The sequence below is a fragment of the Leuresthes tenuis genome, unplaced genomic scaffold, assembly GCF_036924035.1.
Source record: "Leuresthes tenuis unplaced genomic scaffold, fLeuTen1.0.hap1 SCAF_18, whole genome shotgun sequence".
NCBI classification, from domain to species: Eukaryota; Metazoa; Chordata; class Actinopteri; order Atheriniformes; family Atherinopsidae; genus Leuresthes; species Leuresthes tenuis.
In genome coordinates, this window is record NW_027325372.1 from 6,039,096 (window position 1) to 6,063,591 (window position 24,496).

The following is a 24,496-nucleotide window of genomic DNA, read 5'->3' on the forward strand; positions in this document are numbered from 1 at the left end:
AAGATCAACTATACCCAAAGAGAGATGACATGATAATGATGAGATGATAAGAGGGCAATGTAACTGTGTTTTTGCCTCAGTGGTCAGAGCAACTCTGCATTTTGTACTGTGTTGTTCTCTCTTGCAAGATATTATTATAAAAGCCTCTTATCTCCTCAGAAGAAAATAACTGACTCTGTGCATTACTAAAATTTCCCCAACAACACTCTAGCAAGTTATATGAAAAAGATGTTCGAAACAAAAGAAATAAGTCAATATAATAATGTTCCGAACAAGACTTTGCCATTGTAGGTTGGAGCAGAGTTTAATATCGGAGACTGGGTCTTCACGAAGGTGATAAAGAGGAAGGCGTGGAACAAACCGAGCTGGGAAGGCCCGTTCCAGATCATGATAACCTCAACTGCTGTCAAGATCAAGGGACGTGATAGTTGGATACACAAGAGCCATTCTAAGAGGTACTCTTGAGGGACGCCCTTCTGAGTTCAGAGCATTGCTTCTCCAGGAGGACGAACTAGATGAAGAATATCATCCGGACCTATATCCAATGTTGCACTATGGCCAAGAAACTGACGATGATTGTGTTTAGACAAAATAAAATGAAGAACCTTTTGAGTGTTAATTGATAAGGTTGTCATACAAATGATGTTCTTACAGAAAGCTAAAATAACTTGTAAGATGCTGACATGAAGGTTTACATTTATAAATGATAAACAGTAGGGAAATGTCTGAAAAGTTTGCTTATTATAAGTATATAAATGTCACGGCCAGAGAGGCCATTATATATCAAAACTTCCCAAGGAGAAGAGGGGAGACAAAGAGAGCTGTGTTTTAAAGAGAAATGTTGTCTCCACTCTAATCGTTATCTTTACGCTTCCCATATAAGTCGACTCAGGATTTATACCAGGTCTCGGCACATGAAAGCAAGTAGAAGATTGTATGCATGTGTGTGTGTGTGTCACCAAATAATAGGAAAGGGGAGGCAACCACTCGGTGGAGAATTCTTGCGAAGCTCCAGAGAGAAGGTTTGTGTGTTGTTCTCCCCTTGTGATTTCTTGGTTTCATGCCATTGTCTGTGAGTGATTTTTTCTAACAGTGTGACTGAAGTACTCAGAAGAAGTGTGAGTACAGATTAAGGTCCTCATTGGAGATGTCCTTTGAGTGAAGGAATATATTCCCCCATTCCAAGTCCGAAAATTGGAAACAGTAGGTCTTTTGACCCTCCAGTGTTACCCAAACACGATAAAATGAAAAAGAAATGTGTTCCAGACCATGTAAAATGGACTAGATATTGGATAGAAAATTGGGGTATTCCACCTGATGGTTCTTTTAGCATGTTAGACATAACAAAATTTGAAGAAAAGTTTTGCGAATATGATAAAGATATGAAACAATAAAAGAAAGTGAAGTTTAAATATTGGGAACAGTTGGAAGAATGTAAGAAAGATATATAATGTTGGAAAAAGGAAAGTGAGCGAAAGCAAGAAAAATGCCAAATAAATGCCAGGATGGAATGGTGATAATAATTTAGTATGTGGACGAAAAGATAATTTATCTCTGACTAAGATCTTCTTTTAAACCACCACCATACTCCACTGATAACAATTTTCCCTCTTTACTCTTTACTCCACCCTGAGCGCTCTCGTTGTGCCGGATCCGGACCTGGACTACTGCCCTCCACGACGCCTACAACAACAACAACCACACCTGCCACAAGCCTCTGGCTCTCGGGAATAGGGAACTTCTTCAATCCTCCCTTGGGGAGAAATTCCATCTTCCTCACAACATCAGTTACACCAGTCTGATGATGAGGAAAAGGACGAAGTTTGGTTCACCAATGTACCAGCCCAAGACTTCTTAACACAAGTGACAAAACTCCTCTCCCCACAATCTGGACTTCAGAGATCTCAAAGTGTTATGCTTGCCATGCCCAGAACCAAGTTGACACCCGTAAGACAACCGAAAGGGACAAGACTGAAAAGGAGCTGGATTTGGCAGCCATGACCATGTATTACGCAGTAGGTGATATGATAGGTCACCCCTGAAACAGAGGACAAGTTTGGGGACGTGGATGTGGGAGAGGAGGTCGACATGGGCCATGTCTCAGCTATGACTCGAATGTTTGTTTTTACTGTGGTCCGACCGGACACTGGAAGAAGGACTGTCCACAGCTGAGAAGTGATGAAATTAGGCAAAAGGCTGATTGAGGGTGGGAGGTAGGTTCTGGACCTCATGCGCCAGCGGAGCCTCCACCAATAGCTGATAACACAACACACATAAACATTTTTCCTGCTCTGTGCAATGAAGAGACTGCATGCTATTTCCGTCCTAGAGCAAAGATATTTACCTCAGGTATTAGAAACTTATGTTCATTTAACATCTGAAGCCTACATGGCTTTTCCAACTTTTAAGCTTATTGTTTTGGGGAAACAAGTAACATTTGTGGTTGACCCAGAGGCTACATCATCAGTAGTGAAGTCAGGGGAATTTTACCGCCCTGCAAAGCTAAGTGGAAATCACGTTTACTCTGTCTCTGCATCAGGCCAGGTTGTGAAGGAGAAAATGACAACGCCTATTGCATGTGTCACTCCCGATGGGCTCTCTTTCAAGCACTCATTTTTGTTATCACAGCTGTGTCCCATTAACCTCATGGGCTGTGATATCATGTGAAAACAGCATTATTTTAACTTCCACACTATGGTTATGGTTATAGTTATGGTTATGTTGCAGCCTGACAGAGTTTTCACAGCAGTGCAGTTTGACTCATCAGCACTTATATATGCTTATGAGTGGAAACTTCCCAGCTTTCCTTTCTCACAACAGCTCTTGGAAGAAGCAAAAACTCTAGTTTCACCCCTTTAAAGAGATTAAGCCTGTTTTTCAATCTTTTCAGAAAACAGGCATCGTTGTTCCCTGTGAAAACTCACCTGTGCGCACTCTATTCTTTTTCTGTTAAAAAAGATTAAAGATGCTGGCCAGCCAGATGAATGGCATTTTGTACAGGATCTCCAAGCGGCGAATGCTGCAGTTCAGCCACATGCTCCCACTGTGCCCAACCCACACACTATTTTATCTCAAATTCCATCAGATGCACAGTTTTTCTTGGTTGTTGACTTGTCTAACACATTTTTCTCTGTGCCTGTACACCCTGATAGCCAGTTTTAGTTTGCTTTTGAGTTTGAGGGGAGATTTTGGACTTTTACTCGGTTATGCCAGGGGTACTGTGAAAGTCCCACTATTTACAATGCTGCCCTCAAAGCTTGTCTGGAAACGCTCCAACTAACCCCAGGTTCTGCTCTTTTGCAGTACGTGGATGAATTCTTTTATGCAGTCCATCTGAACAACAGTGTGAAAAAGACACAGTGACTCTGCTGAAACATCTTCATTCTTGTGGCCAAAAAGCTAGTTTTCCTAAGTTGCAGTTTGTACAGAACAAAGTCACCTTTTTGGGCCATGTGATTTCCAAGGATGGGCGCTCACTTTCTCCTAAACGTGTTGCTGCAGTTTAGAACATTCCTAAAACGATTACTAAAAAACAGCTTATGTCATTTTCAGGTAAAACATCTTACTACAGGAACTTCATTCCCAACTAGTCTTCTCTTAGGTGCTCTTATCGATGGGAAAGGCCTCTAGTCAGCTGATCGTGTTCCATGGACTCCTGAGGATGAATCAGCCTTCACCCAGCTTCAAACAGCTCCCGCACTTGGCATCCCAGATCCTCATAAACCTTTCATACAGGCAGTTGATGAGAATGAGAATGGTTGTATGACATCTGTTCTTATGCAGGAACATGAGAGCAGGCAAAGGCCAGTGGCTTATTTCTCAGTAAAACTGGACTCTGTGGCTGCAGGCCTGCCTGGTTGTCTTTGTGTTATGGCAGCTGCAGAGAAAGCTGTCCTGGCCTCCCGAGATATTGTAGGCTACACTAGTTTGACTGTTTTGGTTCCTCATTCTGTTGCCATTATTCTTCTTGAGCTGAAAACTTCACATCTTTCTGCTGCTTGCTGGCTCAGATACACCTCTGTGCTCCTTGATATGCCAAATGCCACTGTCAAACGCTGTACTGTTCTGAATCCTGCTACTTTGCTTCCAACTCCTTATGATATGGAGCCTTATGACTGTGCAGCTGTTCTGGAACAAGTTTGTACACATAGACCTGATCTTTTAGATACTCCTCTTCCGAACTCTGACATGATTCTTTTTGTAGATGGATCAGCTTTGTGTGAGTGACATACATCAGCCTAACCAACACACCCGAAAGGACAAAGAGTCAGCAGTAAAAGCTGTTATCCACCGGTGTGTTAAGTGCTAGTAACCTCTGACACCGAAGATTGAAACATCCTCACCGAGACCTGCGATGAAGCAACGTAGTGATCACACGTGCGAACCATGGCCGAAACTGTTTGTCATTTGCATTTTCTTAATTGTAACCAGCATGTGGAAATTTTATCTCGATTTTACAGGAAGCAATAATATAGATCATCTTAAAGATGCCTCTCCTAATAGCAACTCCAGAAATGTTTTACAAGAACCATGGGTGACGCACAACGTTTGGTATCAATTGGCGAATTATTCTGTCAGATCTGTCACCAATGATTCTTCATTTTTACAGGGGTGCCTGTGGAAGTTGATCCTTTAACTTGTACTTCTTATGCCCTCTGGTCTAATGGCAGTCTTAATGAGATGCTGTACCTGCCTGAGATTGCCCCTGTGATGGCAAAGTATCTGGGTACTGTAAACTGTACCTATCACCTGTGTGTGACACATTGTAGGCTGATGAGAAAAAAGTTATTTTAAGGGTGTGGATGGCAAATATCGTAGTGAGGTACTATCGTACTGAATGTCCGACCCTTACCAGTTGCATTATTCTACCACCACCACATTTTAAGTTAGCTAGAGCACAAAAATACTTCAATAGTTTGCTATGAATCCCAACCTGAATCTGCAAATGAATTCAACAGAAGCGCCCTGGGCAGTGTTCCCCCCGACATGTGTAATCTTACCATCCCTGTCAGATGGGGAAGAAATAGTACTCAGTATTTAGCACCCTCTCAAAATTGTATTTTCACTTATTGCCTATTTGATTCTTCCTCCATGTGTCGTTGGACTGTATATCTTGGCTCTTTGCGGCTGCTGTATTGTTCCCTGTGTGCGAGGCCTCGTCGTGCTATTGATAAGTCTGTATCTCACCAAATGATTCAAATGACTCAACAAACTCCTTTGCTTTCAGGTTTTTCCTCTAGCTACTCTGACTTAGAGAGGGATGACAATGATCATGTTTGATTGTTCATGTTTTGATTATTTATCATTGGACACTTTATCACTATGATGTCTGCGTTTTAAACTCATGTTGTGTGCAAACACAGGCTGATGTTTTATAGATAAAGTTATTATTTTCCTTGTTTCTTTTGGGTTTATTAATATAATGGTATTATTATAATCAAAAGGGAGGAATGTAATGGAAAATGAATTCTTATATGCATTGTATTGAGTACCTTGTCTGTTAGATTAATTTGGGCATTTATTGATTCACATTTTTGGAAGTTTTCATCCCTACTGATACGCACTGGTTTGTCAATGGTGAAGGAGCTCCACAGAGGCATGCGCATGTTATGGCTGTGGGCGCTCACGAATCCCTCTTGGTGGAGAATGCAGTAACTCTGGTTAGGCTGCAGCATTTGGGGACGACCAAACAGCAGGTGCTTCCTCTCTGCAGCAGACACTGAAAAAACAGGTGTACTTTCTATCGTGATCATCATTATTGTTAAAGACATGGTAACTAGTCATCTTTGTTTCATGATCTTTGTATAGTCTGAAGAACTTTTGTTTTTTTCTATTTTGCCTGAATTAATAATATTAAGCATTTATTAAATATGATACAAGAAATTTAATCCAGTGATGATGACAACTTTAAAGCTCAATCAAACTGATTACATGTGATATCTAAGACCATGTAGAAAATCCAAAGCAGATCCAAATATCAAGATTCTTTGTTCTTATACAACTTTGTGTCCGTGTTGACATGCTAATTAACCACGTAATTATTTTGTTGTTGAGTTAAAGGGTACCGAGTGACCTATACCCCCTTCAACCAAAAAATTCCTTGATTGGAACGTTAATAAAAGTTTTTTTCGCACATTTACGAGGCACATAAATTAGATGAACATACACATAGACATCTTTAATTATAAGGCAACTGTGTACTCTAATCTAAACATTGTTGTAAAATGTGCAGAGAAGAAAAGGTGCAAAATAACTGAAAAAGGTTTGACAGAAACCTAACTTGAAGCCACCTGAAGTCTGAACTCAAGCGCTACAATATTAAAGAACCAAGCACTAAGGGATATTGTAACACAGTGGAGTGTTACAATACCAAAAAAGCTCATAAGTTCAAGTGTCAAGATCAGGCCAGAAATACTTTACCAAATTTTCAAACCATTTAAAGAGAAAAATGAAAGATGACTTTCTCTGGAGCAGATGAACGGACAGGACTCTGTGTCTTTTCTTTTTGTCCTTTTTTGGATGAACTGAAAATCAATTAACTCATCTGCTAACATTTCTTAGAAGATCTTTTTTTCGATGAGTGGCACTGGAAGAAGTTTCTATCATTCAAATGGCATATATCCTTGTTTTTGAATATAAGCTATCTGAAGGACATAAACTTCTTCCAGTATTTTACGTCCAAGAACTCCAGACAGTCTTTTTAATAATGTATTGGCTCTGTTTCAAATGAGATTCACGGTAAGGAAAAACAATAAAACTGAATAATACTTGAGAGGCAGCAGTTGTTGTTTTGTCAGTTAATTGTGTATTGACTAAAAAAAGGCTGAAATCTCCATTAATACTTTAGAAACTGATGAAAAAATAAGTGAGGGAGAACATTTTTTATCCTGTGTTCTGAAACAGATGTTTGAGGTTCAACATTGACAGATGTACTTGTTCAACAATAGAAATAATAGCCTAATTACTGAAAACAGCATGTATCCTAAACTGTTCAAACCACAAAAGCCTGTCAACACTTCTCACCTTCCTCTGCAGTCAGATTCAAACGGCTGTTCGTGTTGTTTACATCCTAAAGAGAAACAAATTTAAGGTTAAGTTTCAACACAAGTTTCAAAACCCTATTAACAGATCCCCTGCTAACATATAAACCTTAGCTTGAGAAGACCTGCAGGATTTTTTTTATAATGCTTTGGTGCCAGAGACCACAGAAGGGGTTAGGGTTCTGGTTATGAACTACGTGCTGTAAAATATAAATCTTTCCTTATCCGAATCACTGACTTACTGAAAGTTGTAAGACAGGGACAGTAAACAGTGCTGAGGTTTTGGGTATTTTCACCGTCAGCAGTGTGCAAAATTTCTACCTTGAATGCATGGCCAGTGCTCATCCTATTAGGCTAGTATCCAAGAGAAGTGCAACATTGTGGCTAAGTCCTAAACAGTAGGATTTGGTTAATGTATTCAAATAAGCTACGAAGAATGCAGTTTGTGTGCAAGATTTGCAAGTGCACAGATGAAGATGTAGTTTCCAGTATGCCAACAAATTGGGCTAAGGCATGACAAATGCTCCAGGACTTCCATGGAATCGCATGCAAACCAATTTCAGATAACTTGGTCACTTCATTAGGCAACAACTTGTGAGTTTTCCATCTCTGTCAATGTGTAATACATCGACTGTTATCATGTAGTCCTAGAACTACCAGGTATTGAGATATCCTAGCTTTGACTGGTACCAAGTTTCTACTTGAACAGCAGACTTTTCAGTTCAGTTTCATTAAATAACATTCACTCCAGCAGTACTCTTTCACCAAGAACAGAAGTAATTACCCTTTTAAAAAGAAACAATATGTGAAATGAGTGCTGTTGGTGTTTGAGCATATCTTGGCTTCAGCACATGCTGCTGGTGGAGAGATTAGAAGACATGTGTAATCATATGGGAGGACCTGATGACAGATGTTGCTCAGTTGTGTTGCAAAACGTTTTAGGAGCAAGCATTATTGCAGGTTGCACTGAAGGGAGTAAATGTCAGAATGTCTTGACCTTTTGTTTTTGCTCATACATTTCCCAACCATAAGTGCAATATTGAACCACTGGACAACATGTCACTGGTGAAATGGCTTAAAGACATTGTTAAGTCAGTGCCTTTTTTTAGCAAGTGTTTTAATTTGATCATTTCAGACATCTCTCTGAAACTGGGCAAATTTCTGTTCTGGTTTTTTTCTATATTCATTTTTTAATACATTCACCTTCCACTGAATGTCTGAGATCTTGATGGGTGATGAGAGTAAAAGTCAGACGTTCAGATTTTGGTTGTGATTTTTAGAGAGTCTGGATTAACAAACCTGTCACGTCTCTTGCAGGTTATAAAAACAGTCGTGATGGCTCATCTATCTGCTCAATATGCTGAATTAGTTAATGGATAAGCAATATGTAATTCCTTTTTAATACCCATCCCAGCTAAATGGGGAAGCTTTCATAGTGGGTTGGAGCCTTGTGGGTTGAAAGGCAGTTAGACACTGTGGTACTTTCAATCAAAAATATCTCAAAATTTCAATCTGTGAATGTTATTCCTTAACCAGTGGAGCCACACTTAGTCTTTGAGCGGTGGGGGAGTAGGATGATTGCAGTTAAGTAAGCTCAAAGACAGGCACCACCAGGAGTTGAGCCTGTGTCTTGAATTCCCAAGACAGGTAGTCTAGCCCTGTTTAAATAGAAAATAACGGCAAACTGATTGCACTCTCAAGTAATATCCCACATTCTGGATTGTGAATACATACATTCAATGTTTGAGTTCCACTTAAAGAGACTGCTCAAATTAGGTCAAATAAATTGTGTATTGCTGTATAAAACGTTAAGTTATACTTACGTCTGCAACTTTAATCCGCATTTTAACATTTTGTGCATTTTGTCTAATTTTTTGTGATGCTGCAAGGACTTGCTGTCTTACATTTTTTTAATGTTTGGTAGGACACTAAAAGTATTTAAAAGAAGCATTTTATGTGGAAATGAATGTGTCTTTGCTTACACGGAGCCTGCATGTTTCACCTGTTGACAGAATTCAGGTTTCAACCGTGAGCATACATTTTATTTGTTATGTTAAGCACAACAAGCTTGTTTGACACCCGAGGCAACACTCCTTTCTACTCCTTCCTACTTTACTAATAATAGAACATCATGAAAGTCTTTCAAGTCAAAAAGTCTTTCAAGATATGTTGCAATAATGGAAAAAAACCCTGTTACTGCAATCCATCTAGTGTGGTGTCTTTGTTTAGTTTTGAAGTAATTAAGCTACAAGGAAGCAGGTCACAGCAAAATATACAGCAGAAACATCTGTAAGACATATTATTGTTCTCACATCAGTAACAATAGACCTTTCATCATAGTTTTAGTGTACAGGTAACATGGCAAGATGATGACTACATCTTCCTGATTTGTTTAACTTTCCAAATACGCATCTTATGTCTTGTTACATGCCAACACAGAGCAAGGCATTAGTCTGCAAACTCTTGCGCAAAAAAGATGAGTTTGAGACACAGTGTTTTCCACAGTCTTTTCACCTTTACACTGCAGCCAGAGTACTGACTGGTACCACAAGGAATGAATGAGTTGTTTTATTCTTTAGTCTTGGGAATGGTTTGGATTTTAAGTTTAGAATACATGGTTCAGTTTAGATTGAAGTGTCTGATATTTACCACCTGTGCAAAGGAGTTCTGGGAAACGTTAAGAAATATGGAGTGTCTCACAACTACCAGCTGTATAGGGGGTTTGGGGCTAAAATAGGACATCTTGAGAATAGCACACTCTCCAATTGGTGTGTCCAGAACAGGCTCAATAGATACACACACACACCATATTCAGGCTTTGTGCCTGTTGATGGGAACATGCAACATCTTCAAGGTCACCAAAAAACAGGCAGATTCTACTTAATGAACAGCACACCCCCAGCAAGTCAGAGATTCTAGGGGATTCGGACTTGAACGATCTCTCCAGACTGATGTATCATTTTGTAATTCTGATACGGACCTGGTTGACAATAAAAGTTTCTGTGTTCATACAAGTCTGTGTCAGCAGAGTTCTTCCTGCATTATCTACACATAGGCTATCTGAAGGCGACCATCCCCGATACACCACAAGATGTTAACAAATACATGGTTAAGATGGGAAAAAATATATTGAATATGGGTTTAAACATATTACTCTTCATTGTTTGGGTTTCTGTCATGTCTCCTGTATGCTGCCTTATACTAATAAGATGCTTCACAATTTCACACCATAGATTGCTCAGATAGTACTACTACATTATGGAGATTTGAACATCTGTGCTAACCAAATTATACATTTTCATCATTTAAAGACTTTCAAACACTTCGTAAATCTTGATTTCCTACAAAAGAGACCAGTTTCAGGTCACATCTTATCTCTTTTTAACTGGGAGTATTTTTCTAGAGAATGTGTTTAATTCTGTGGAGAAATAGCTCAGTGCTGTTCACCCTGAAGGAAACTTGCTTGCACAACAGGCACCCACATGCTCATACATACACGTGCAGCAGTTCCATAACATGAAAGGGAAGTACAAATTGCAGCACGCTCTGAAAAACAACATTACAGCTGTTCCTTCGACTACCATATAACTGTTTGCTGCTACAGTTAGTTTAAAATTGTAGATAAACCTTGGAAAGCAGGCGAGAGCATTTAATTAATTCAGTTTGAGGTGTCTCTGGAGGATTAAGTCTATGTCTCTTTAATCTTAAAAAACAATTTTCTTATTTTGTCTGCAAATTTAGGCATAAATAAACAAACTAATAAACACTGCGAACAAGGCTCAGTCCTTTCTGTTCTTGTCCCTTAAATTCTCCTCCCCCATTTCAATCCAACTCAAGTCTGCAATATGTAGACATGATGATACATACCAGGTCTGGACACGAGCATCCCAGGTCATCTGCAGGGACTAGGCTGACTAGCGGACACTGAGCTGGCCTACTCTGCTCTACAGGGCTTGCTGGTGTGTAGTAGGGTTGCCTCAGGATGTGGTTCATACTGCCGTGGGTCCCATTATTGTCAGCTGGAGGGACCTGCAGCACATCTACGTAAAGCAACAATAATTTAGTTTTGTGTACCATACCAAAAACTCACTGTGTGTCACATTAGCTGTTGTTATAATGAAGTTGCCAAGTTCTGAGAGCATCTCATGGGTTCAGCTAACCTTTTTAAAGCCCACATAAGTCCAATCAGAAATATTAACCCAAAATGTATAGCCTACAGTTATGTATTCCTTTAAAAAAAAGGAAATGTAGCACTCACCACACATTAGATTGTACAGCTCAATGTTAGAAAAAGGTTCAATCTTAGTTTTGTCATTAAACTTGGGACCATAACTGAGAAACATAGCCTGCAAGAAAAGATGAGGGAAGAAATGTCAGCATTTCTATTCTGTAATAGTTGCCAAGCATGTTTAATTTGATTATGGGATCAAAAAAGAACACCATCTTAATCCTCAACACTCACATGCATGCTTTCAACATCGTTGTCATAGCCATGATTCCCACCTGAGCAGAATAAGAGAGATCCAGGATATCTGTGGGAAACATGTTCGCCAGTTTTATCAGTGTGCGCCAAACGAAAATGTTCCAGACGTAAATGGAACTAGTAATGGGGGAATAAATAAACTTGAGTGGCATTGAAGTTTAGGGTGAGCCAGGTTCTGACTATAACAACATATTTTTGTTTTCAATCAGAGCTTGTCACGGTTTATGTTCTGTTCCATGTCTTGTCTCGTCATTTCCTGTTTTATTTTGTAAAATCCTTGACCTTCTCCTCTCGTTTCAGGTATCTTGCCCTTCCTCCCGTGTCACGCGTCTCATTGTCTTCCCTGATTCCCAAGTGTTTCCACCTGTTCCCGTTGGTCCCTCATGTGTTCAAATAGTCTGCGTTTCCCTTGTCTTGTGCCAGTATGATGTCTCTCCCCATGAGCATCATTTCCAGCCATTTGTCTTGTACCTCGAGCCACAGTCCCTGCAGTGAGCGATCCTCCTGCAGAGCTATCTTGTTTTGTAATTTATTCTCACTCATAGCCTTAGTTTATTTATTCTACACGGTAGGATTGATAGCCTCGTTTTTTCCTCCGTTTTCAATGAGTGATTTTTCGTTGTTACTTTTCTTAGTCGCCTCCGTTAACGGAGAGCTTTAAGTTATCGTTAAAATGTCATAGTGCCTCTGTTTTGTTTGCGTTTTTTGTTTAACCCGCCTTGTTAGGAGAGCGTGCCTTTGTTTTGTGTTCATTGCTTTTCTGTTTTCCTCCCAGTTTGGAGAGTTTTTGTTAACTTTCATAGCTGCGCTCATCCTCCGCGCCATAGTTCTGAGGAGAGCGCTTAGGTTTGCCATAGCCCTTTTCTTTGCTCTGCCGGGAGATCGCCCTGCCTTTCTGTGCTCTGTGTGCTTGTTTGAAAATAAAACCTCTTGGAATCCAAACGACCCTGCGTCTGTGTCCTGAGTCCCCTGGTAACTGACAGAGCTAATGTCTGATTTTATTTGACTATGTTGGGAACACTGCATCTTTAGTCTCCTGGAGGAAATCCATAAATACCTGCATTAATGTTCACATTTTCTGTGTTTTTTCCCATTGTCAGTCAGCATAATCTCCTGTGTCAAATGACAGCAGAAAATAGATCTTTTCTGGTTTAAGACACCTGACTGGATGCACCAATTTTCACCCATTTTGTGCTGTGAACATGTCTGGTGTATTCATAATATTGGATTTGGATCCTCTAAATATATATATATATAAAAAGGTAAACTATTATTCCCCATTAACAAGTTTATTGCTTTTTTTGTGGATTTTTGGTAGCATGGAAAAAATATTTCTGAGAAATCCTGCAAGGCAGTAAAATAAGAGAAGCATGATAAATACCTCTCAAACAGCCATTTAGGTTCAACCAGAATATTGACATCTTCAATGCGGCGACTGTTGGCAAAGTGGAGGCGCTTTGGCAGGTGGGCCTTCAGGTATGGCTTGATCTTTTGGTCTAGCTTCTTACACTTGAATCACCAAAATCACAGACACTGATTTAATTTTAAGCATTCATGCTTCTTTGATAACCATTGGCTATGTAATTGTATATGAACTGACAGACCATTGTAACATTTTTACACAAACCAAAAAGCATCAAATATCCTTGGGTTTAATGTAACATTTAGAAATGTAATTTAAGTGACAATGACTCACATTGTCAAATGTTGGTGAATATCTGAGATCAACTATTTCATGGCAAAAAAACTCAACATATAGGTGTTGTAAAAACATTCATACTTACTGTCATGTTAGCAACGAGTTCAGCTGAGTCCACTATTGAGAAGGAAAATATTTCTGTCAATGAAACTTCAAAGCCCAAACTCTATCAAAGCATGACAATATTGTTAAAGCAACACTAGAGAAGTTTGTGAACCTAAAAACAATGTGCTTCTGATTCATTTTGAAGTACACTGACCTTTGTGATGCACATTCCTGGAGCTGAAACTGTCCTGAAGACAGAAGTTCAGGGCTTTGGTTTCCAGACCCATAATGCACTTTGTCACTTTGTCTTTGTTGCCTCTTCAATATGACAACAAACTAATGTGTGTGGCTGTGCATGAGCAGAGCTCAGGCAGAGATTTTTTTTTCTCTCACTACTGTGAGCCAAAGCTATTAAAGAGTAATACATTTTTAACAGACCCCAATAACTTAAATAAACATGATAACAAATCAAAAGGTTTTGGAGTTGAAAACTACCAAGCCACTACTTTAATATTATTTTGGGTGAAGCTCAGTATCATCATTAATTTGACAAAATATGTCACGCGATTGCTTAATTGCAATTACAACAACTTGAAGCCAACAGAGTAAGTGAGTTTAAGAATAGAGCTTACCAAGCATGTTTTTTTCTCCTTATGAGTCCTAAACTTCCCAGAAATGATCAGTTATTATCAGTCAAGCAACTCACTACACTCATGGTTCCAAAGTGTCGGTGGGGCCTATTTGTCAAGAATGCTGCTAAGTGACAGATATATATATATATGTGTGTGTGTGTGTGTGTGTAAAATAATTGCAACTTACAATTATTCTGAAATATAGCTGTATACTGTTAAATTGTAAATTCTGCATGATTCTATTAGCTTATGTTCTGTACAGTATGTACAAGGTTCAGCATAAACTTCCCATTTATAATTGATGAAAGGTTATCTTAAGGAACATATTTTTATTTGTTGTGTTTAATGTTCTGCTGTAGGGCTGAACATGTTGAGGTAGAAATCTATGTGCCTTTGATATTCATTTATTTCAAACAGTATTTGAGAATATACCCTTTTTGAGGAGGCACTGCATGTAAAAAGAATAAAATATTAGGTTATTCAAATATAGAAAAAAAAAATCAGCAACTAGGTGTGTACTCATTTTTTTCCAAAGACTTTAGATTTACTGAAATTGTGGAGCCTCAGATGCTGCCATCTTGGTATTTTTGGTGTCAAAATTTGATTAAATATGGGCAAAAAGGTAGTGCTGGAGTAAAACACTTTAAAGCTGAGAGGACAAAAATATATATCTTTTAGGCCTATTGCCTATTAAATGAGAACCACCAACACAGTGATCTGACTTGGTATTTCCTCAGAGAAATAGTTTTTTTGAATGGGAGTGAGCACATAGTTGACTCCCTGGGTGGTCTACAGCTTGTAAAGAGGATTGCCCTTTACCATCTACCTTCATGTGATTGACGTATCTCAGTTTTTGATTTAGTTTTGATTACAATCAACCTTTGTAATAACACAAAGAGCTAAAATGATGTGACGCATGAAGATTCCTTGATTTCAAACTATGCATCTATGTTCTGTGATGTATATCAGGTCCAACCACTACACAGACGCCCTTGAATGGAACGTTTTGTTGCTTAATGTCGATGCTTTGTTATACTTAAGAGTATTATAACAACATACCAAGATAAGTAGGTTCATTTGTTCTCTTGTGAAAACCACACTGGATTTAAATTTGTCTTGCTGATAAAAGAAAAAAGATAAAAAAAACTGCACTTGAAACAAGTATGTTTTCCATGTTTTTCTCATGGCAAGACACAACATGATTCTTGATGAGTTGTTAAAACAAAGTCTCCTCGTGTTTCATGTGTTATATTTTCTATGTCCTAGTTTTGGTGGGATCAACCTGGGTTCTTTGCATCAATTTAGAATTCTTGTTCGTTAGTGTTCAAATTATTTCCTGTGTGTATGTTTATGAGTTTGCTGCTTCCTGCTTTATTTTAGTAATTACAGTCACAGTTAATCTCTGTTGGTTCCATTTCCACTCTTCCACTCTACACTGTATATATTATCCTGGTTTGAATCTCTTCCTTGCCAGACCATTGCATTTCAGTTGTTTCTATGTACGTATATATGCTGTTCCTGTCCCTGTCCTTCCCACGGTTCTTCTTGTTCTGTTGAGATTCAGGTTTTATAGTTTCTTTCACTGCTTGGCAGAGTTCTGGTTTATTTTCATTAAAGCTTTAGTTTTCAACATCACCAGTCCTTGTTTTCCTTCCTGGCATCCAGCATTTGAACCTTCAATCTCCTCCTTTTCCTCATCACCTGTGACACCTAGTGCTTCAGAAAGTGCTGTTGAAGATGTGCATAAAGAGGTTATTTTTCTGTGTAGATTTACTCACAGACTGAGTTTTCATTCTTTGCTCTGATGCGTCCAAATGGCCCCTCAGAAACCACGTAATTGCTGACATCTCCCACCAGTTCCTGCATTGCCTCCTTCCTGTCGCAGCTTATTTCCTCCATACCTGTAACAGCATTCAGCCTTTATTTTGTATTAGTCAAAAGGCAGTGATTTTGCAAGTTTTTTTTCATCATCTGCTATTCTAATTTAAGTCACTATTCCAGTACAGATTCAATTTTTGTTCCAAAAACAATTACATTTTTTTCATTTAACCTTTATTTAACTAGGAAAATGTTCCATTGAGATTAATAATCTCTTTTTCAAGGTAGTGCTGGCCAAGACAGAACTGCAGCACAAACAAAGAACATGTCAATCAAACCAGACATTCAGATAATACATGATGAATATCAAGTTTCATAGGGTTTTCTTAAGAGAATTTTCTTTAGATGAGGACTTAATTCCAATTAATCACCTGTTCAAAATACTTTCATTCAGTATTTATCTTCGTGTTTTTATTTCTTGATACACGCAAGTCAGTAAATATTATATTTCTTCATAAACAAATGCTCTCAACTCTATATTGGAACTTATTAGTAAGTTAAGACAAACTGATATTAACCTGATATGACTGAGAGCACAGTGTTTCTGGGGTGGCAGAGGTTTTTGTGCAACTGGAGGAGGTTGACTCATTTCAGAATGCCAAGTGGAGTTGATTAGCAACATCAAAGCATTTTCGCTTTAATCTTTTCTTGTTGAGGGTTCAAACAAACTGGCCTGTCTGCTCTCACCTTTTTTCTTGATGTTGTGGACCACTGGTTGTGAGGCACTGCACAGGAATTTAAAGTGTTTCATATTAGTTTAGTTGGGACATAGTTTTTTATTGGGAAAAGTGCACTGTTTACCTTAAACACTCTGAGTTTCTGTGTTTGTACTTTGAGTTGTTGTAGATGCCTGTCAGTTTTAGTTCACTGTGCAATGTATTATGAAAAAAGAATTGTATCACTTGTTTGTATAAAACTCACACACAAGCAAAATGAATACGAACCACTAATAAGGATATATGACTCAAGGAATTTGGGAGATTCAGGAACAGTTTCTAAGGTATAAATACTACTATTTCATTTCCCCAAAAGTTTGACGTTGACTCAAAATATTGACATCATGCCCACAACTGAAGAACACCAGAACTACCTCAAAGTTTAAATCTTTACGTTTCATTCTAATTAGAAACATCTTTTTTTCTTTGAGATGGGGGATTGCCCAAGCCCTGAAAACCTGGCTCAGTCAACAGGCATAGCTTAAATGTCCATGACAGAAAAAAACACGTTTTCAGTTTTCATATTATGGCTTATTAGTTTTTACTGATTTAAAATTAAGCCATTTTTATGTATGTTTTGAATTACCATGATCAGCCAAAACAATGATGTTGAGACAGCGGTGTAGACCAATCTGTTTGAGGCCATTCATGAGCTGACCCATGATCTTATCCACACCCTGGATTGATGAAATAATCTGCAGGAAACAAGTTAGATAAATTCAGCCACTGGTGAAATATCTTTACTTGGAAAGCTATCAGATATAACATGATGCAAAGTAACATCAACTACAACTGCAAAATAGGATTCTTTCCTAAAGCCTATGGTAAAGTATGTCTATCTCTACATTCTGTTGCCCTCTCAGTGGACTACATTAAGATCATGCTATTAACTTAGTGTAAATGCATTAATTGGAGGAAGAAACCAAGATTTAAACAGCATCCAATAAGAAAGTTGTTTATGACATAACAGCCCCACTTCCTCAGCTGGACAATTTCCAATGGAAGTCATTATATATCAAATGGAAATGCAAGTCTGATATCATACCAATGGTATTTCAGAAACCTTTGTCCCTCTTCTCCAATCTCATTCACCGTGTAATTGCATATGTATGAATAACAATTTATCTAAACTTTGTATGCTCTTAAAAAGCATGCCACACAAAAACAGGGTGTACACAATATGTTTCATAAAACTGAAAGCATTTACTGTCTGTTTGAGTAGTGCCGTCTACTCCAGGTAAACCAAGTAAACAATTTCCAGCAGATCGATTATTTCTTGAACTCCAGGCATTTCCCTGGTTTAACTTTGGTGACTGTCAGGTCTTCAAAGCTCTCTGTTGCTGACAGTGTTGGCATTAAACTAGTCAGCCTGAGAAAACTCCAGCGGGTCACCCAAACAGGGTTCAGCCATATAACCTAATAAATATAAATGACTAACTCATTTTCACATTTTCTACAAAAGTGCAGCCATTCTACATTTGTTTTATACTGTAGAAGAATGAATGTAAATTTGTAAAGTTGAAATAGGGTCCCACTAACACTATAATGTGTTTAAGAACTCCACATACCAACCACTAAGTGAAATAAATTGAAATGATGCACAGTTATATACAACTGTGTAGTTCATTTTTTATAAGAATGAGCAGGCAAGAAATAAACAGATCAATATGAGAGAAATACCAGAAAAAAAACATAAAGAACAATCAGCTGATGCAACCTGATAAGCAATGAACAGAATACAGATCACAAATGTTGGTAATGGTAAGGCTCTGACAAAGACCATCTGAACACGAAACAAAGGAGTATAAACAGAGGGGGAACTAATGAGGAAGTGGCTACAGCTGTGGTTGATGAGTTGCTGACACTATGACAGTGAAAAAACAGACAAAGTTATGCATGAGAAGGTGGAAAAAGAAACACATAAGAACTGGAGCGAGACATGACCAACTGACCAAAGTAATACTACAAAGACAAATCCCGAGAGTAACTTAAAAAAGACAACTAAAGACTAGACAAATACAAACATTTGAAGTACATCGGTTCCTTGAGATTTCACTGTGTGGCTTTTGAGATCAGATACAACCTATTTTCAAATGTATGTAACTCTAACTTTAGCAGTATTAAAGTTTGATTGTGTGTGACTCCAGTACAGTTATGGTACACAATCTGTGACCCTCACACAAGTTTTAGGGTGGAACATCAGATATGAAGAAACTCTCAAAAGATCACTTAGGACTTTTAAATGTCTTAATATGCTAATAGTTTTAATTGTATTATCAGTAGTCTCATTAGGATTTATGAAAGTTTGTTGAGGCTATAAATGGACTTTCCAACTGTGATGGAAAATTATTACTTTGTTATCATTAGTGATAATGGATGGCATTAATGTGACTATAGGAATTAATAGAATTGAATTGTTTAAGTACTGTATATTTGACTTGGTGAATTAAGGTGAAGTTCAGGTGAACATTAATCAATGATTGAAAGCAGGCTTGAAAGACAGTAAAAAGAGTAAAGGTGAACTGATAATTTCGTTTATCATTCTATAGTTGGATAGGGTGACCTTACCCCTCCGCTAACAGGACCAAAGCTGTGTCCAGATTTATCAGGTTCTTCCAGATACAATGTGTAGAAATCTGGCCTGAGAGAAAGGTAATTCATATGATTATTAATCATATTTTGATTAAACAACAATTCTAATTTGATGTCATGGAAGGGAGAAACCAACCTTTCATTGTCTGGCAGTTGCAACCACTTCAGCACAGTAAATACCCTTTCTTCAAATGGCACTTTACTGGCAAAAGAAAGGGATTGGTTAAGTAAAAAGTGTCAAAAAAGCATAATACCCACATTACACATTCAATTTGGTATAATTCGGTAACTGTTATGGTTTGGGTTGGGAATATCATTTGGAGTGGAAAATCTTGAACACCTTTAAATAGAAGGAAACGTTAGAGTAACCACATTGAAACCTATAAAACAACAAACAGCTGCATTGTTGTTCTGACCAAACAAATAAGTAAGCACGACTCATAGAGTTGAATGAAAGAGACAAATCCAAATTTTATGGCTGTTGAACCCAAAAGATCATTTTTGACATAGCCTCTATTATATCTTACATAGAACAAACTAAATCCTATTTTGTACAAAAAAAAAATTTTCTTGCTCAATTTCAACTGAAAAGTTCATAAAATTGTCTTAATCCTGGTCCTCCAAAAATCCACAGCCATCTCTTTTGTTTTGTGTTTAATATGAGGGGATTGTTCCCACTCGAGGGCTGCGGGACCCAACTCAAATCTCGCGGGAGCGGGCGGTATGAACTTTGCTGCGGGCAGGCGCGGGCGGCTAAAAAAAAACACTGCTGGATCGGGATGCAACTGTTGCTAGGTCAAGTGTACGATAATTATCGTATTTGTATGATCATTTTGCCCTGTGTACGATGTACGATCAATAATCCCAAAAAGGCCACATATATGATAATTTGACCAGTCTGTGAATGTGTGGTTGTAATCGGTTGCAATCAGCCTGTCGCAACTGTCTGTCGGATTTTTTTTGTGAACCCTGAAGGCATTTCCATTTTCATGTGAAGTTTCAAGCCAATTGTGCTTTTCTACGTGAGCTACGAGTGACGTGCATGCATTTGCCTCAGAAGTTCCTAACAGTTGGTGGCCTCCAGGCCTCATGATTTGACTCATTAGTTCCCACTCGTCATTGTTTACGGGGACATTTAGCCTAACGCAACTGCTGATGCAAAGCCCTGATTGCCTGTTAGACGCTATTCAACACTAGAGGGACTATAGCGCATCAATAGACTTGTTATTTTAGTTATGACAGGTGTACGATAATTTCCCTCAAAATATGATCATTTTGTGTCTCTGGTACAATAACACCACATTTCCCACCTGGCAACACTATCGGGATGTATCCTAGCGACAGGATGTCAATAAATGATGTGGAAAGGAAGCTCAAAGAAGGTCTTTATAGCACAAAGACAAAGCAAGGCGAGTCTGACATTTGGAGAAGTTTCTCAGTTGTTCATGAATCTCTTTATAAATAGCCTATAAAATGACGTGTTTTCTCCTGCGGGACGGAAGAAGATCAATCAATGCATTTTTATTATTGTGCGGGCATAAATAAAATGTGCGGTAATGGTCAGAAATTTAGCGGGAGCGGGATGAAGAAAACAGTGCCGCGCAGGGCTCTAGTTCCCACACCATGCCACAAAGTGACTGACCTGTCACTCTTGTACTAAGACTCTTGTACATCACTGATCAACTGCAGACTTATCTGCCTATTTCTGGATGACAGCGCTTCTGCGTTAAACTGAAAGTTTGAGGTGTAGAGAGTGAAGAGAAAAAGTGACAATACAGTCCCCTGTCGTGCTCTTCTGCTGTTGACCACCTTCTCAACCCTTCTGTCTCTCCAACTGTGGTCTGTTTGTCAAGTTGTTAATAACCCAGGTGGTTGTGGAGGCATCCACCTGTATTTTCTCCAGATTCGTACCTAGTAATACAGACTGAATGGGATTAAAAACACTGGAGAAATAAATAAACATTATTCCCATTGTGTGGCTGATCTCCAGATGAAGCTGGTAGATGATGACATCTTCAACACCAACCCCAAGATGATAAGAACACTACAGTGTGTCCAGTAAGGTTTTCATTTGCCTAAGTGAGCTAATAAGACTCTCTCTTGGGCTTACACGTCTGTAGTCACTGAGGGCTGATGCGTGATTTTTTTAGGTCCTTGAACAAGACAGGATTTCACCCACAGGACTGGATTATTGATTATATATAATCATATATATAATGAGTTACTCATTATATTATAGTCCTATAGTGAATAAATATGAGTATCGAGGAATACTATATTAGCACATGTAAAACAGAACAATGTCCACAAGATATACAAATGTTTGCTTTTATTATTAGTAGCATTTAAGATGTTACACCTGAGAATGGGCTACAGAATATAGGTAAACAAAAAGTAAAGACAACAAGACAAACAAGAGTTTGGTCAGAATATAAGTGTGCCAAGTGTCCAACACTAAACTGTTAATTAAATGGATGGCAAATAGAGAAAGTGAGAAAGGGGGCTATGGTGGGAGAAGAGAAATAAATGAAAATAGAAAAATCGATACACTCCACTGACAAAATGACACTAATCAAATTACACTGCGCTGCTCTCAGTGTCGAGCTTTACCTAGTTAGAGTTTTATTTCTGTCGCACCCTAACCTTCAAATGCATTCAGCAAGGGGTTCATTGGAAAAAGAGTGGAACAGGATTGGGTACAACACTGGCAGTTTTAGCTATACAGTCAGTCACTTGGGATGCCATATTCTCTGGCAGATTGTGACATTTCAGTTCAGTTCATCCTGCATTCTATGGAAAAACAGGAATGACATTCTTACCCATTGTAAGGCTGGTAGATGTTTGGGAAGCTTCCATTGATTTTGACATCTGATCCTGGCCAGAAGAAGGTCCCAGACTTCAGATCATGGTACCTTGCTGTGTGCCAAACCTGCAGCCACAAGAGATCTGATATTCACTGAAATGTGGGTCAACAGAGATTACACAGTCCCCCTCCATGAAATGAAATTGGAATGGCTCCTTAACAAAAATGAAGCACTTGTAGCACACTTGTACAGTGTTATCCATTTATCATCTGATGACATTTTTCTTAAATGTCTCTATAACCAAAAATAAATTTTTCAGAAACTCAGCTTCATAATAACCAACAGACTGCGAGTCCATATTCTGTCTTTGTACTTGATCTGTTTCTGCTTGTGTCACTGACAGCAAATCTAACAGGACTCACAGGCTGTCCGAGGTACCAGGCAGGGTTGTCTTTCTCTGGACTGGACAGGGTGAAAGTGACATTGAACACTGGGTCGTACATAACGTTGTCAATCAAACCATTTGACTCTGGATATAGACCCTGAAAATGGAAAGAAGGGAAGGGGGGAAATAAATGATACATATTAGAATCTCATCCACTTTACAAAAGGCATCTGTTATGAGCATTTTCGAGATGAGTCATTTATTTATTGATTGATTTATTGATGATAGGGTGGGTTGGTTCTTCTTAAGAAGTGGGTCATTTGTCAAAATATGCCTGTAAATTGTCAATTATACTCCATGTCTGTCGAGTAAAAAAGAGTTCTTGTGTTTACTTTCACTGCCACATGGTAAGAGTATACATTTCTGTTTTTCCCAAGCCTTATTTCTGAAAATCTGTTTTTGCAATGAGAGAAAATCCTTGAAAAAGGGGATCATCTGATTGCACAGAAGAGAATCCTCAAAGAAGTCAAACCATAACAAAACAGACCATTCACCCCTTTGTGAAGTTTCTTTTGTATTTTTCTCCCTTTTCATCCATTTTAATGGTGTGGCCAAACATCTTTGGAAACATTGCTCCTATTTAATCCAGCAAATTGCCAGGAGAAGCTTTAGCCAGGAGACTTGGCTTTATGTGTGTCAGCATTTAGGTTTTTGTTTCATGTATTGTCTTGTCACTTCCTGTTTTATTTTGAAATATTAACTTCTCTCGTTTCAGATAACTTCTTCTTCCTCCTGTGTCCAGTGTCTGGTTGTCTTCTCTGATTTCCGCAGTGTTTCCACCTGTTCCCCTGGGATCCTCATGTGTCAAATAGTCTTCGTCTCCCTTCCTCCAGTGCGAGTGTGTTGTGTCTCATTCTTGAGCCTTTCATTAGCCTCTGAAACCCATGTTCCATGCTCCCCGTTGTCCCGAGTTTTCTCCTGCAGAGCCGTTTTCTTTGTAATTTATTGCCAAACTAGGTTATTTATTATAACGGTAAGTTTCGTAGCTTTGTTTTTGGTCCTCCCGTTTGGACAGTTTTGAGTTTGTAAGCGTTCATAGCCACCTCCGATTAGCGGAGCGTTTTTGTGTTTTGATTTATTGAAAATATTTCGTGCCGCCGTTAAAGGCGAGCCTTAAGTTTACAGTTAACGTCCATAGTGTCTCTGTTTCTTAAGAGTGCGTATTTGGTTTAAATCCGCCTCATTAACGAGTGCGTGACTTTATTATGTAATTGTTCATAGCCTTTTGTTTTCCTCCCAGTGTGGAGTGAATTTATGTTTGTTAAATTTTACAGCCGCGCTCCATCTCTGCCTTAGTTTATCGAGAGGAGCGCTTCGGCGTTTCACAGCCTATTTTGTTGCTCTGAGCAGAGATCCTCGACCTGCCTTGCCTTTTCTGCCTGCTGTGTGTTTATTTTATAAACAAAGATCTTTGCTTCGAACTTGATCCTGCATCTGCGTCCTGTGTACTGAGGTTCTTGACAATGTGCAGCATTATGAGTGCGTTTACCGTTACAATAGTATAGTGATTAGGAAAAGTCTTGCTTGGAAATGCTGCCTGCATGTACGGAGCTGATGTTCCACAGTTTCCTGCAGTGTAAAAAGAAGACAAACGCATATTTATTTTGCAGCCCTACTCTGGAAACAATTACAGCAATCAAAGCTTTGTCGGAATAGGAGTGTGTGTTTGATTACCCTCCATTAGGTGGTTGGATATGTTTACATAAATATCCAATGCCATGGAAATGATACGCAGGCATGCACATTAACTGGAAATACTGATTAATAGGATAGAATATTTCCAAAATTGAACAGAAAAACAGAAATCCCAGTTACAACTTGTTTTTAGAGAATCTGCACCATTCTTATTAAAAATATCTATTAATGTGTCAGCAGAGAGTTGGGACACTGTAGAATATAAAAAAAAATCTCAAATAGAAATGTCTTTTTCAAAAGAACATAAACAGAAGGGCAATGTTTAAAGTGAAGCATTTTATAATTTCTTGAAAAACATTAGCTTATATTGAATTTGATTGAGGCAACAGGTCTAAAAAAGCAGTTAAGTTAGTTCTAATTCTTCTAATAATTCTAAGTCTTCCTACTCTCCACGATGTGTCGCATTTCTCTTCTCTCCTCTATCTTCCCTCTTCCTTACCTTCCCTGCTTTTTCTTCACGTCTTGTC

General features: G+C 38.5%; 1 protein-coding gene across 1 annotated transcript in view; it reads right to left on the reverse strand.

Moving 5' to 3' along the window:
* The window catches only part of LOC140275284 (venom phosphodiesterase CdcPDE), a 47,371-nt gene that overhangs the window by 10,166 nt on the left and 12,709 nt on the right, over positions 1 to 24,496 (reverse strand). Inside the window, exons 7-20 of the mRNA XM_072370716.1 lie at positions 23,824 to 23,903; positions 22,312 to 22,431; positions 21,905 to 22,014; positions 19,222 to 19,287; positions 19,062 to 19,134; positions 17,080 to 17,188; positions 15,678 to 15,800; positions 13,308 to 13,339; positions 12,905 to 13,032; positions 11,503 to 11,572; positions 11,299 to 11,386; positions 10,908 to 11,080; positions 7,024 to 7,069; positions 5,565 to 5,719 (exon numbers count right to left, since the gene is read on the reverse strand). Coding sequence (XP_072226817.1) covers positions 5,565 to 5,719; positions 7,024 to 7,069; positions 10,908 to 11,080; positions 11,299 to 11,386; positions 11,503 to 11,572; positions 12,905 to 13,032; positions 13,308 to 13,339; positions 15,678 to 15,800; positions 17,080 to 17,188; positions 19,062 to 19,134; positions 19,222 to 19,287; positions 21,905 to 22,014; positions 22,312 to 22,431; positions 23,824 to 23,903 — 1,373 coding nt within the window. The remainder of the gene's footprint in view (positions 1 to 5,564; positions 5,720 to 7,023; positions 7,070 to 10,907; positions 11,081 to 11,298; positions 11,387 to 11,502; positions 11,573 to 12,904; positions 13,033 to 13,307; positions 13,340 to 15,677; positions 15,801 to 17,079; positions 17,189 to 19,061; positions 19,135 to 19,221; positions 19,288 to 21,904; positions 22,015 to 22,311; positions 22,432 to 23,823; positions 23,904 to 24,496) is intronic.